The sequence below is a fragment of the Ischnura elegans genome, chromosome 1 (genome assembly GCF_921293095.1).
Source record: "Ischnura elegans chromosome 1, ioIscEleg1.1, whole genome shotgun sequence".
Classification (NCBI taxonomy): domain Eukaryota; kingdom Metazoa; phylum Arthropoda; class Insecta; order Odonata; family Coenagrionidae; genus Ischnura; species Ischnura elegans.
Window position 1 is genome coordinate 14,963,208 of NC_060246.1, and position 15,969 is coordinate 14,979,176.

A 15,969-nucleotide genomic window follows, 5' to 3' on the forward strand; every position below is an offset into this window, starting at 1 on the left:
ATTAGAGCCGAAAACTGAGGTTTATATTCCTGATGGCATTATCAACTAAATCCTTAACTTTTTGATACTATTCTTCATAACTTCATACCCTGTTAAAAATAATGCATGAATTCATTTAGAAGAATTTATTTCATACATTTAATAACTTTTAGTGATTTACAAGAGGTAAAGCTACATTAATATCACAGCTTAAGGACACCATAATTAAAAGGATGTATTTTTACTATAAATAGGCAACGAAAAAATACTGATATCATTTTATCCAATGATTATCGGGAAGATATGAATTTTTAAGCATAAAAAAATATTTACAGCATTACTTTTTACACTTTGATTTGAAAACCTGCATCACCTGGCAAGAAGAGAAATATCTTTTGAGTTAGAGAGGCTGGTGGATGACTTCTTATAATCCCTACATACATACCTATATACATGCGAAACTTAAAATCTCGCGCTCTAAACTTGGATGCCATATGATTATCCACAAAAGATCAGACATAGGTAATTCCAATACAGTTACATTGTGAAACAATATAGCTTACTTCCACATAATTTATCACTCAGCAGTTCACCCTGGAGGACCAGAAACCTCACTGTCTTTTCCACTCCCTTCACATCCACTCTCTAGTTTATAATAGTTGTTGGCATTAACCATCAGAAGAAGAGTACTCAAGTGAGCTTGATAACCATGATTGGCCAAACGCCATGCATATTTGAGAAGAAAGTCAGTCATATCCTGAAAAAAATAGAAACTAGGATAAATATACTAGAACTTGAGAGATGAAATCCCTGAAAATAACTTAGCCCACTTATAATCATGCATGATTAAAGATTATACAGATCAGTCATCAAATGCCATCCATTAGGCTTCTTGGGCCACAATGCAGAAAAAAATCCTTTACCTTTGGCACTTTGGGACCCAAGCAAAGTCAAAGGTTTGGCATTCATGCACATTCTGAGTGAATTTTAATTCATACCAATCAATGCGAATCTCTACTTACATAGAAGATTATTTATATCCACATTTACCTTCTCACACCCAGTATACTAGAGAAAATGCCATTGTTCTAGGCATATACTACAGAATTTACATAAACTTATCAGAAAACGCTTCAAACATTTAGGGCTAGAAAAATATTGCGTCCAAAATTTGTATTGATGCTTGAGTTGTATGACTTCAGGGTGTCATTGAAATCAGTTTGCAATAATCAAATAATACCACAGCTAAACAACACATTTAGTCCTCTGAACCTCATGATAATTGTTTATATGTTCATATTTAATCCTAGGATTACTTCCTGCACATGTTCTTGCAGGTGAAAAACCGACACAAGAAGAATTCTAAATACCTCATGTTTAGCAAATCTTGGGTTCCTTTATGTAGTTTTCCTTCATGTATACATTTAATAACCATGATTTCTCTCCATTTATCTAATTCTCTATGGCTGGTTGCCTTAACTATATCTTGCTAGGCTACGTAGGTAAGCTTGCACTCAATGGCAACCATTAACTTTCTTCTGCCTTCATTTAAGTGGCTATGGGCTCCACATTTGTTCTCGTTTCCTCCTTTCCATCTCCTTGTACATAGGTATATGACTTTATTGTCCTTAGACACTAGATTGTGGTCAATATTGAAATCTGGGCTGAGGTTCTTAATGCTTCTCTTACCTTCTATTCTTCTTACATTCTTAAACCTTGAGGCGCAACATTTTTGATTGGTAGTTACTACAATTACGCCCAGTCAAGGACAAGAACTCTTTCTAACTGTCGATGCCACGAGTGAGGGAAAACTTCACAAAAAAAAAAACCAAAAGTCAAACAAAAAGCAATGAGCAACAAGCCAATACATATATTTCAAAGATCAATAACAACAAGTAAAAACCAGAGACATAATGTGAAGACCCATGCACTTCACAAGAAAAGTGTTCTCGACAGCCGCCGATGTTCCAACCCAAACAATGGCAGGAACCCAATAGAGAGTATGAATTGGAATATTGAATGAATTGAAAATAAAGAGTGGGAATTCTGTTGGAAAGGGGCAAGTTGGCACACAATAAATTATGAATGGAGATGGTTTATACATAAGTGGTACATATGTAGCTGCTTCCGTTGACGGGTCAAAGTAGCAGGATGAGGTGGGAGGGAGCATTTACCGGCGATTATCTCTGATACCTCACATTAGCAGATTTCAAAAAATTCTCCTTACCACTGTCACAGTGAAATGGGAAACTATAGCAAACCAGCACTATGCCAATTTGGAGAGGAGGCCAATAGAGCAGGCAGAGTAATAGTTCCATGATTTGCTCTTCTTCTAATTTTGGTCCACTCATAAATAAGACTGAATGTGGGGATTTTTTGGTGGTCTACAGTGAGAAAGAAGTTGACAGGGCGGTTGAGCAAGTTTAGAGTAGTGGGACAGGCCGTAGACCAAATTGGTGAGCAGCATTCCTTTTTAGTTTAGTTCTGGCATTTGTACTCTCTGGCTTTGAGGCTCTTTTCCCGTCCTTTCCTAAAGTTCCCTTAGTTCAATCTAAGTCTGAAGGCTAAGATTCTGCGGAGGCAAAGTGATCGGGATGTAAGTCATTTGGTGGAGAGCTGAGTGCATTTGGAATGTGAGAGCTACAAGGACGCTAATTCTACAGTCCCATGGGTAGGCAAAATACATTTCAAAGGTACATATTTTAAATCCAAAATGAAAATATGTACATACTCTGAAAAACTGTATTTCGGTTTGAATGTGCAAACATAAAGGGTAGGGGGGACGATTTCTTCTCCTGGGCCATCTTGTACCCGGACGATTTTAATTCTTGGAATGTCCTTAGGATTCATCTGGAATTTGAAAGTTTGATTGTTGGATTGGAACACTCAACTTATAATGTTGCAATGTGTTTGGTCTTATTCTTTTTTAAATTATGCGCACATTATAATATTTCAATCCAATAAAGGTGTAATATCAATTGCCAAAAGTCATTTTTAGACACCTTTTGGTCTGACAACTCATGATGCAGTTGACCTCCAGCAATGGAGAACTTCAAAGCAAGTAGGCAGAAAAAGGTCAGTGGGGAGAAAGAGGGAAGGGTGAAACACGATTCTATTATTCTCTTGTAACTTGATATTTTCTTTTGAAGCTTTATATTTATGGTCTTCATAATACGAACCCTGCGGGGCCTTTTGTTTGATCTCTGAGAGGAGGAAAGTGTCGGAAGAGGGGCCGAGGGCTGATGGATGGAGGGGGTAGCGGATTTTGGGAATTGTGCTACGTAGTTACTATCCCACGGCACTGAGGTTATCCTTGTGGGGGAATCGGGGATTTTCTCACCCAATCATTTCGGTCCACGTCGAACTCTTTTCACCGCTCTAATCTGCGAATTTGATGTAGTACGTCAACTTGACTAAAACTGCGCTGCATGCACTAAACGACTTGAGTTCTCTACATTTTTCCGAGTCAACTACCAATGACGAGCGTGCGACAGTGTATGATGCGAGATTCAAAGTATTCGAGGTATTCGAGATGGTACCTTTAGCATAATTATTCGAGAACTCGAATATTGAATACTTTCGAGTATTCGAGGTATTCGAGTATTCGCGGATACTATTCGCACATCTCTAAATAATACCATAACAAACATTAGTCAATCACAAAACAATAACCTTCAAGTAAGTGCCTTAAATGAAGACTTTGTTATGGATAAGTATAGGCGACTATTACTTGCCAATGTAAATTTAAAAAATATGGACCTGATCTTCTATTTATGGCATTGGAATGGGATATTTTTGAAATAGTCATAAAAATTACATTACTAACCTGGAAAGCAGAATGAATCCGAGTAAGAACACTGTAATTAGGATGGACCACAGTGAAATTTTCTGAATTCACAGGGTCACGATGTATGATCCACGACCTTGAGCATGAAGACCAATGGAATTTCATTATGAGTTTTAAAATATCATTTAGTATGGTGGAAATAGTTTCGGCACGCTTATTTAGCAGACATCTGAAAAAAATTAAATTTAACATATATAAAAACCAAGGAAAATATGGAGATATAGGAACAAGAAATCAATCTAGCAACAATGACTTGTCTAAAATTATATAGAGTAATTTGACTAAAATTATTTAAGAGATGCAATGCTGAATATAAGAAGGACCTCATAAAAAAGAGATTATCCACACTTCAATTTGTCATCGATATCCAATAATGATGACCACAGAAAACCTACAAATTTAGGTATGGTGTTACCCTAGAGTATTAACTACCTAATTTATTTTTTGGGATTTCATCTTGGTGAATCAGTTTTGAGGTCCACACTGTTCCTTTTTACTAGGGTGAAATACATATTTCAGTTCAGTCAGTGGTTTGAGGAGGATTAGGAAGGAAATATGTAGTAGCAATTATATAACCTGCATTGGAGATTGTTAAGAGGTTACTGTACCCATTAATTTCCTTTATGCCATCAAAACGTGGTTAATCATCATAAGATACTAAAATTAACAAAAATAATTGCAACATGGCCGTCAGTAAATTAATCTGCATGGATAAGGGAGGGGGAGGGAAGGTAGGCAAAATGATGAACTACTAAGAGAGTCAGTCCAGCAGTTTAAAGGTCAAGGAGAGCCACGAGTTTCACAGGTCTCGACATTCTATGTAATTTTCAAGTCCTAGAAAACTACACAGAGTGTCGAAACCACTTTTTAATGATATATTCTCAGATCAAAACTAAAATTAAAAAATATCAGATTTAAAAAAAATTAATTGAAACAGCTCTATGGTTGCTGATGATTATTCTCAGCTTAACCTCAACCAGATATACAATAAAGTGAAACTTACTCAAAAAGTATTCGCTTCACATATGATACATGTTCACTGTAAAATTCATCGAGACATGTAGCATGATTTATCGCCTCCTCCAATTTCTTGCCACTAGCTTGCAGAACTTCAGCAGTGATATACGACTGAACAGATCGGATTAGGTTCAACATTTGATGCCTGTAGATGTGTAACGCCCGGTACTGAGGTGACTTGAGAAATGCCTCAGGTGGTGAACTCCAACCACCAGGCAATGCCTGGGGAGAAAAGCCAGATGTATTAAATATATTTCATTCTCCTTGCTCAAAAAATATGTAACATTCTATTGAAAAATTGTGATTACATTCACAGCACCATTCATTTCTGATATAATTTAATAAGATATACAAGCATGAACTTCAAAAAACCTCAATTGAGTGCATTTTGTACTAATAAAAATTATAAAAAGTGTACTCAGAGTCAATACCTATTATTAAATACTCTTCCCATTTCTAACAATTAATTTTAGCTAATTAACTTTACCATAATAAAAAAAATAAAAATACTTGGATTAATTCTACTCAATTACGTTTTGTTTAAAATAAACGGTTAGAACCAGATGCATACCTGCTTATCTCCTTTCAAAGGATCCATTATCCTCATGTTCATGAATACATCCTCCAGAGCCCAAGAGGCATACTTTAGTCTGAGCAGGAGGTCTAAAACCCGGGAATATTTGGAGAGGGCCTCATCAGTTAACACCACATTCACTGGCCAGGGTGCATCATAGACCATTTGAATGGAGCTAAGCTGCTCAAATGCAGATGCTTGTGCCGGTAAGGCTCTGCAGATATGAAAAAGAGTGCGTGAAACTACATCACATGACAATTTCATTTCACCTTTAAATGGTAAGGAACATAAACAAATATGAGGGAGTGGAAATTTAAGAAAATATTTATGAATGGAAGTCTTCAATCATGTCTTACCTGAGTGTTATTGTGAGAAGGCTGGCATTAGGGTCTGAGATAGCATGAGTTGAAGATGCTAATGCATGTGAAAGTATGCTGTTTAATGTCACAGCATTCAGACATTCCACACTGGGTTTTTTTCCTGAAATAGGTCAGTAAATGGGTTAAAAATGTCCTGAAATTGAAAATGACATAAAATAGAGGAAAAGAAAATTATGAATAGATTGACTGTAATAGAGAGGGTTATCATAAAAGAATGGTGTGGTTTTGAACATGGTTTAAATGAAAACAGAATTACTTAGTTTGTTTTTTAAAAATTTTTTTCTCGTCTCAAACAGTCTTTTTTACATCATTAAAAAAACTTCACTACTTGCACCTTTAGTCACTCAACAAGAGAGAAATCAAGAGAGATATGCTTCAATGTCACATTTAAAACAATGTTATGACTCTTCCACAATTTTCTCTGAATCCTTAAGCTAATTGGTCGAACCATTTCTATTAGCCTATAAACCTGCCATAATAATCAGGAGTGAGAAAGTATTACAGGAAAGCTTTTAATGAAATGAATACAAGAATGAGTAAGCAAGTGTCCCTTCATTTCCAGAATCTGCTGGGTTAGCCGTAAGAACCTCAAACCCACTTGTACACACTCGGAATTTGTCTTTAATAACAATGTATGCGATACAGCAGACTCCTGACAATCAGGCTGCGGTTCATCCAGGTTGCGGATTATGCATGCATGATTTTCACTCTCGCTAAATTTTTTCCGTGATCTTAATAAAAAAAATAAAATAGGATGCAAAATTGTGGGAATTACTGCACTAATGCTAGGATACACTGGGCTTATTATTTCCGTTAGAATCCCCTTCGTATAACCGAAGCGATCGCATGCTAGCTGCATACACGGGAGCACCATGTTCCTGTTTTCCAAGCCTCGCAGTGTGCGACCGCACTCCATGATCACAAATACACACACGTCCCTCAGCAGTTGCAACCAGGGCAACTTGTGCGAGATACGACTGGGTGGTGTGGTGCCTGACAGTGTAGTTTCAGACGTCGAGCAGTGGTTTTGAAGCATTCGTGCAAACCACTTTTCTGTATCCGTGATCACACAGCCACCAACGTGTGGTTTTTGAAACCAGGCCTTACATGGAGCGTTAATGATACGAGTACAACCATGTTATCGCCGCTAAAAAGATCGCAAACTGGTGAAGAAAGCTCTCAATGAGTCCGGGAAGCACTCTAAAATAACAGCATAACTGCATAAATAATAACATACTGTTTGTTTTAGGTAAATTTTGAATATTACAAGACATTTAAGTGAAAGTTTACGTTATCCATGTTTTCCGATTATTCTATGCCGTCTCTCCCCATCATTAGCCCAGATAATCCGGAGTGTACTGTAGTTGAGTATTGTCATAACCATCTCCAGGCTTACAATATTTTCACCCGAGTGTTTATCTACTTTCCTGTCATAGGGTAGCTACATCAAAGCCACTAATAACATGCGAACAGATTACAGCTTAGTATGGAAGTGCTTTTACCAATTGTCTGATCAACTATTTCCTAAAATGAGGGGTTGATATAAATAAAGTGACATTATATTCTGACGATGGTCACTTCCCTACAACCTTCAATAAAAAAATTGTACAAAGAGAATAATCCTGAATGAAAATGAAGGGTTAAGAGCCTCTAGTTCAAGAGACTCTAGATCTGTATAAGTGTGGGAAAAAAATTATACATCCATAGGATAAAAAAAGTTTGGATGGAGCAGTAATGATGGAAACATTGAAAATCTCTACAAAAATCATCTCAAAGATGTACTTCAATGCATAGTATAGTGAAAGTTACGCAAGGATGTAACAAGTTAATATGGAAATGAGGCAGAGTGATTACCTGGCTTGGGTCGCATTGCTGAGAAGAGATCTTCGGACAGCCTCCGACCAAATTCACCATCAAGCAGGAAAAAATATGACCGGAGGGAATGGAGATGACTGGCAAGACCTTTATCCACCAACAACCACCTCAGCAAAGCTTTATCAACCTTCCTCGAATGGTCGATAAGAGATACCAATACAGGTCTGAAAGGCCAGTCAAGTTGCTCTGCTTCACCGGCTAACACCAAAAAGATGAACGGATTAATTTGATTTGAAATGCTTCCCTAGATAGCTATTACATTAACGTTTAATATATTAAAGTACACAACTTTAACACAGTATAAAAGAAGAAATAAGATGTAATCATAAATATTATTGTTCACGAGAAAACCTTGCCTAATATGCCCAAAGGGACAAATGGAAAAAGTTTCACTCAGTGCCTTGAGTGCCTGTAGGGGCAGGCAAATTTAGAGGGCATTACAAGGCATGGTTGACCACAGGGAATTTAAATCTGATGGCTTAAGTTTAAATGCCAATTGAGATGTGATTAAATTATGAAATATTCACAAAACTGATTAAATGGTAAAAGAAATCAAAAAACAAAATCACTCTACCTTGAATTGATTCCTCTTCAGCAGTAGCAACTGCCTTTTCTGGATAAGAGAAAAGTCCTTCTACCTTTTTCAAAGGTGTTCTTCTAGGACTGACCAATTCTGAAGCAAGAGGGAATGACATGAGATTCAAGAACAATTCACCATTGGAATCGCTCCCGGCTGTGTCGGATGTTTTATCATTTGTTTCTACGCAATCCCCAACATCATCACTGCCTCCACAAACCAAAGCTTCCTCACCCTGAACAGGATCTTGACCTGCATCAGACTTAACAGCTGCATTGATTTGAGCTGAATCAGCACGAGGTACTACATTCTCAAGACTAGAGATTTCAGGGCTATCGATAGACACAGTGATGCTAGGTAAATTGTTTGGTTTTTCCGAACTTCCATTCGAATTCCCTCCACTTTGATCAAAATCCTCCATCTCCTCACCATTAATTTCCTCTTCACTTCTTCTACTAATTGCACTAGATGTATCTGCTCTGGAGAGGGTATTTGGTGGTGAGGAGCCGGGAATATGACTGGCTCCTTTGACACTATTCTCAGAATCAACAGGAGCAGGGGAGAATTTTTCAACATCAGCCACTCTTTCAGTCTGAAATTCACTCTGTACGGTTGCACTCGGAGTATCCTCAGTATTGAGTTGGGTGAGTGGTGTTTCCGGGGCAATAAGCTCAACTACGTCTTGGGAAAGAGTTGGTTGCAACTCAGTCTGAGTTTGGTAAGACTCTGACGGTGATTTTTTATTGGTCCTCAGCTGCAATCTGCGCTTCCTCCATTCAGCTCTCTTCTGCCTTTTTTCCGCAGCCTCAGAATATAATAAATACTCTTCAATAATTGTTTCCCTGCAATTAAAAGTTTACATTGAAAAGAGAAAATTACATAATACAATAAAAACCTCTTTACATTGTAATGAAGGGGACCAACATTTGGGCAATTTGATGTGTGGAGGTTCACTATAGAGAGGTTTTAGTGATAGGCACCATTTTTTCATATCCTCCGGAAATGAAAGGCACTACTGTCTTTTAAACCATTATATTTAAGCGTTTACATAAACATGCATGCATTAGTGAAGATATATTTATTATTTAATAATTACAGAAAGCGAGTGCTATCGCATAATTTTTACCATGATTCAAGAGAAAAGGATGTGATATCTCTGAACTCAACAGTCACTTAAAATGATTAGGATAGTTGGATACCTTTTTTCTCATTTACTGTTAGGTATGCTTTCATATGGATCAAAATGGCCATAATTAATGGTTAACACGAAAATTACAGCATAATAAGGTACATAAGAAAAAAAAAGAGTGAAACATTTATTGCTGAAAATTTCATTCCATGTACGTAATTGCAGCTGCATTAATGATCTCAAGTGGTTTAGGTACAATTTGCGGAGGTAGTTAGTCCGTCTCGGGGGTATCTCCTGGGTATGATAAGTGGAACTTTTACGAGATAAAGAGGTTCACTATAAAGAGGTTTGCCTATAAATTTAAAAGTAAAGCTGACGGGACCTTTGGGGAGGTATGAAGTATGGAGGTCTATGATGTAAAGAGGTTCACTACATAGAGGTTTTACTGTAATTGACAAAAATCACAAGTTGTAGAAATTACAACGAAAAAGCAAATTTTGGAGAAAATCTCTGGAGGACAGATATGCAGTCGAAGATTTTTGGCCTTAAACACCTCCAAATTGTGAGAGTGAGGTTTATCAGCGCACAAGCTTTAACCCATTAGTGGTAGGACCACGCAGCACATTACATCCACGTTTTGATTGTTCTGCGCAAGGATCAACAGCCAACATCATTATGAGCAAAGGCAACACTATCTGTGAATCAAGTTGTTTGATCTATATCTGTAGTTATTTCTCAGTACTATGCGGAAGGATAATAAAAATTTTGATAATATGAAGTGAGACTATTAGTTAATGATAAAAAGCCAATTCTAAATATACATGCATGGCGCATTTGAAAATACAATGTATGAGAAAATGAAGTGCGGATAGTTGTATACTAGCTGCACCCTCATATTTTTACCTCACCCTCATCGTTTTGACAGGGCAACATAAATTACCAAGTTGGCAGAATTGTATAAAACTTTTAATGTAATAGCTACTCCAGATTCCTTGAGATGCAATGCGAGTGAATATTATCACCATGCTGCGTAAGCAATGTCACCTGATCCCACCTTCATTCCGTTCCGAGTAGAAGTGACCTATCTAGCAGAATAAGACAACTTATAGTGTTGCTGCGAATATGTAGAATAATCAGCAACTTTTGCATTTGCGATTTGCAAAATAGATACGTATAAGGTTATCTTTTTCAGGTGGCCAGACTGAATGGAGAAGGCTTCTTAATGGCTCATGGCGATCATTTTGACAGGGAGACATAATTAAAAATTAAAATTAAAAAGAAGAACTTTGTGCTTTCTCATGAATATTTATTCACAAATTTATGACCATGGTTTCAACATTAGACGTCATCATCGGGTTCAAGTTCTTTTTAATTTTAATAATGAATCGCTTTCACAAAGTTATGCCTCAAACAATCAATTATATCAAGGGTGATATAAAATACCAAGTTGGCAGAATTCTAGAAAACTTTTAATTTAATTGAGACATCCACAGTTTAGATTCCAGACAGGTGAATCGAGGGTTCAGGAGCAACTTTCGCAGAATAATACCAATGAAGAAGTCAAATACGGTACGGGCTGTTGCCTCACACTCAAGAATTATTGTTAAAAGTGCTGGAATTCACAGAGGGGTGATATTTCTAGGTTATACACTACTTTTGTCCATCTACATACTCTAAGGAATAACAGCCACTCAATGGTCAGTAAATTTTTTCATTGAAAGGAAGGTGATTTGAACACCAGAAATATGACGACTCCAAAATTCTCATGATCGGACACGTTCCAGATTTTTATTGCCTTACATTGTACCTAATTTTCAGATCAATCAAAATGAAAACCTACCTGACAGCGTTGAAGCGCTCTTCCTCTTTAGAAGAAGTGGAGGCTGATAGCGGCTCTAAGTCTTTAGATGAGTCCTCCTCCTTAGGACTCCCTGCTGTAGTCAAAACAGCATCATCACTGGGATTCTCAGTAGTGAGATTTTGAGGAGTGATAGTTTCTTCTGAAAACCACAAAGAAATAGATCAGTACACTTTCAACAAAATCATCCAACCGCATCCATTCTCATATCAATGATGCATTTACATATTCTATTATGTAGATATGCAAACTGAATATTCAAACATGTTCTCCTAAAAATAACACCATTGTATAGTGGCACAGGCATTTTAATAATGATAAAAACAGGCATAACCGATGGATTGCTGCGAAAATTGTGGGATATAGACTTCTAAGGATAGGGATTATAAAACATAGGTAAAGTATGTAATTGTAACTAAGACAAACTGTGATGGATAGTGTGGGTGAGCCCCAAGTGAGGGAGCTGGAGTGACCTTAATGTTTCTAAATGCATATAGCTGTTTGTTTGTCAAAGAAAATGCATGAGTCATGGTTGGCAACAAGTATTTTTGGCCCTGCACTGAGAAAATGTACCAATTCATTCAGAGGGGATGAGGATAATCCCTTCACAGAAGCACAGAAAATGGTCAGCCACCAGATTAGGCAACCCTGCTATCTGATTCGCAATATTAACAGAATGGAGGCCTGAGAGGAACTGAATTTCCAAAGCTCTAGGCCATGTCTGCTGTCATCTCACTAGCAAAGGGAAAAACTGTTCAAGTGTGGAGAAACTTCCTTTCTACTGCACCCCCACTACATTTGGGCACACCCACTTAGCCACAAAGGTAAATTGAACCACGTGCAAGTGATTGGGAATATATATTCGGTAAGTGATGAGTACAATTGGGCATTTATTTTCAGCAAAAAAAATGATAAGACTATCTAGAAATATTTCTGAGATTTTATGCATACAGGCCAAAAGCAGCTAAGGCAAAGCACATAAGTAAATAAATAATGCATATGAAATGAAATTTAAAAAAATAACAGTGGGAAATAAAGAAAATAAATGACACCAATGAATCTCACTGTGAAAGCCTACGTTACAAATGACAGTTATGGTTGTCAAAATCAACAGAGCTATTTTCAATGTTTTCAAGACAACTGCCATTTGCACAAAAGTATTAATCTCACATAGCAAAGAACCACAATAGTCCTCTATGTTCAGTCATTTTACTGGTAAAAAAATACTGGTGCTAATGTAAGTTGTATGGAAAAAGTGGTGACTCAAGTAAAAGAGACGAAGTCAATACGTGTGTGAATAATTTAATGCACATTGTGCTCAGATTAAGTTCGAGTCGTCACACATGGTCCACTTATGAACATTGTTTAAATCCGATGATGGAATTTCAAAGTCAAAATGACGACTAAATTCACGATAGATGACAGCCTCATCAGCAAATAAACTTATTTTACTGCTGGTTTGGGAACAGAGGCCATTAATGTATATAATGGACAAAAGGGCCAATTACGCTTCCTTGTGGGACACTTCACATCACTGTGACTACATCAGAGCTGATTCCATCAAGAAGTACTTTTTGTTTACGATCACTCAGAAAGTCACGTATCCAGTTTACCACTGTTTTGTTTAATCTGCATGACTGTGATTTGTATAAAAGTTTGTTGTGAGGTACCGTGTCAAAAGCTTTCTTAAAATCTAGAAATAACACATCAATTTGTCATTTTACTTCACCAGATTTAAGAACGTCGTGAAGAAACAGCATGAGCTGTGTTTTGCATGATTTACCTTTTCAGAAACTGTGCTGACAGCCTTGGAGGAAGTTACGACAGTCCAAAAAAGCCATGATGTAGCCCGAGTATCTTGCAAATAATAGATGTTATTGAAATTGGACTACATATAGTTGCCAGGGTCACGTCTGTTTCCCTTTTTGAATATTAGTGTAACAGCTGAAATTTTCTAGGCTAGTGGTAACTTTCCTTCAGACAATGACTTCTTGAATATAACCTCTATGAATAGTGTAATCAGTGATGCTAACTCCTTGAGGACATGCGCGAGTAGTCCCTCTGGACCCAGAGACTTAATATTCTTTATCAATTGTAGTTGTTTACCATCCTATAGGGTTGCATAGAGATTTCTTCCATCGGTTCCTCAATAGATGGGATGCCTAAATTACATTCGGTATTGTCTGTAGTGTATACACTTTCGAAGCGGAAATCTTATGTGTTCACTTTGCCAATGTTTTCGGTGACAAGTTTACCCCCATCCCCCCTTAAATACCTCACGTAATTAATGGATACCCCCAAACGAATTGGTGTGAGAAACTTTGCATCGTGGCAGAGCTAGTTTCCCCTGCTCTTATGATTAGTTTAAACCCTGAAAAAGATTTATGTAATATTTTGAAAATCTATTGAAAAAAGCATCCCAGGACCTTATAACAGGGTTTCAAGGCACATTTAAACAATGTTGATACTATTTTTATGTAATTAGATCCACAGCAGATATCAGATTATTCAGGAGCGGCATACCCGTGCATGATTTTTACTCAAATTCAATGTTTTAGGCTATCTTAAAAAAAAAAAAAAAAAAAAAAATTGGACGAAAAATTACCAGAATTACTGCATTTTAATGCAATGCTACACCGGGCTTATTATTTCCATTAGAATCCCCATTTTGTAAAACGGAATTACCGACAGCCCAGAACCGCTACTACATGATGGTGTGATCACACGCTAGCTGCATTCGCAGGAGCTCCGTATCCCTGTTTTCTAAGCCTCACAGTGCACGACCGCACTCAGTGTTCACGGATCCACGTCCCGCAGCAGTTGCAACTCAGGCAACTATGTGAGATGCGACTACGTGGCATGGTGCCAGACAGTGTAACAGCTGCAATACAAGTACAACCATGTTGTCGCCGCTAACAAGATCATGAACTGGTGAAGAAAGCTCTCAATGAGTCCAGGAAGCACTCTTTAATAACATAGTAAGTGCATAAATAACAATATATTGTTTGTTTTACGTTAATTATGAACATTACAACACATTATAGTGAAAGTTTGTGTAATCAGTGTTTTCTGATTATTCGTGCCATCTCCACCCATCATTAGCCCGGATAATCAGGAGTGTGGTGTATAAGTCTATTTTTTGCCATGTTAATGATAAATATTCAAGTAATTTCTAATAATGTAACCAAACAGTACCTTCAAAAACAGCTGAATTATCCTGCAAATCTTGGATAAGGTTATTGTTGCTACGTTTGTCTGATGAGTCCACATTTGTGTGAACCACAGATCTCATCTCCTCCATTGGGGTGCCCTGCACAATAACCTCATCTTGGTCAGCTTCCTCCTTCGCTTTCAATATCTCCAAGTTCAAGCTTTCCTCAAGTACAGCATTCTGTAAGAGAAATAATGATTTTCAAATATTCACCATTAGGATTCTATGAATAAAAGAAAAATCAAGTAAAAAAAAAAAGGCGGTAGGAAAGCTGAGAATTAAACCCATCAGCACCTCAAAGTTTTTTTGTTTCAGAAATTGATCAGTTTTCCATATTACAATGCACATATTCAGTAAATATTCCACAAAAATGTTCCTGCGTTATTTATGTAAATCATTATAAGGTTGATCGAATGAACGTCAGCAGTGTTAAACAATGAAGGCTAAGGCTTTAATAAATTTTGACTCGTCAGATGTGATTTTTTCACTAATTCACTTAAAATTTGCGAAAAAGGCAAAATTTTGTTTTTAACTCCACAACGCCATCATGTGATAAATTATTGAATGATAGCATGCCAAAAAGGCGAAGTCATTTAAATCTCATCCGGCCGCTGGGATGGGATTTAATTAAATGCCCGCTGCGCTTGAGGGGTTAAAAACAGATTTTGCATTATATCTGTATTCGCAGATTTCTATACTGGGTCTCGTGAATTTCACGGATATCTAGTTATACATCAAACTGTGTAGATTTATCTATAAAATGAAAACAGTAATACATGTACATTAAAATAATGCAGTAATGCATATTTTTTTTCAATTTTGCCAATGAACTGAACTGAAAATGAATTTATTAAGCCAAATGAACACACCATAACACATTGGACAAGCATAACAAGATACAAGATGAGGGTTCGGATTACCTTCACAAGGTTTTCTTCACAAAAAACAAATTTCTAAGTAAGTTGACTATTAATATCAATGATTATTCAATGCATTGCTGAATAATAAAGAACAGGTCTTAAAATAAACACCATATAATTAATTAGATATATATAAACTCACCTTAGGGTCGCATAACTTCAAGAAGTGAACAGATTTCCCACACCGAAGAAGAAGTGACTCCAAACCACATAAAAATTCAGGAACCAAAGCAGGATTTACTGAGAAGGCTCGAGTCCAGTATCTCCGACTTCTATGGTTGATGTACTCCTTTCGGAAGGTTACAAAGAAGTCATCTTCATCTACCACTTCTCCATTATACACCCACTTTTCCAGGAGACTGGAAAGGATGCAGGAATTTAACTTCTTGTAATGAATCAGAGAGAAAAATAAATGAGACCTAACCTATTTCAAAACACTTATGCTGGTTCCTTCATAACATTTATTATTTTTCACCTGTTTATTAGAATTAGAATTATTGCTTCTTACACAGCTAAGGAGGGTATCATTGTGTAGTGCTGACTGTTGCCATGTTAGATGCTATCATAGCCATCCAAAACATGGCTAGCAGAGCTTACTTGAA

The 15,969-nt window shown here is 37.0% G+C and overlaps 1 protein-coding gene across 1 annotated transcript in view; it reads right to left on the bottom strand.

The window, feature by feature from the left end:
* Positions 1–110: 110 nt before the first annotated feature.
* LOC124156040 (gamma-tubulin complex component 6) overlaps positions 111–15,969 on the bottom strand; it is a 28,282-nt gene continuing 12,423 nt past the window's right edge. The window contains exons 8-17 of the mRNA XM_046530340.1: positions 15,510–15,726; positions 14,432–14,627; positions 11,219–11,378; positions 8,247–9,091; positions 7,652–7,870; positions 5,774–5,897; positions 5,415–5,631; positions 4,830–5,065; positions 3,806–3,995; positions 111–736 (exon numbers count right to left, since the gene is read on the bottom strand). Of these exons, the coding sequence (XP_046386296.1) occupies positions 569–736; positions 3,806–3,995; positions 4,830–5,065; positions 5,415–5,631; positions 5,774–5,897; positions 7,652–7,870; positions 8,247–9,091; positions 11,219–11,378; positions 14,432–14,627; positions 15,510–15,726 (2,572 nt within the window). The 3' untranslated portion in view covers positions 111–568. The remainder of the gene's footprint in view (positions 737–3,805; positions 3,996–4,829; positions 5,066–5,414; positions 5,632–5,773; positions 5,898–7,651; positions 7,871–8,246; positions 9,092–11,218; positions 11,379–14,431; positions 14,628–15,509; positions 15,727–15,969) is intronic.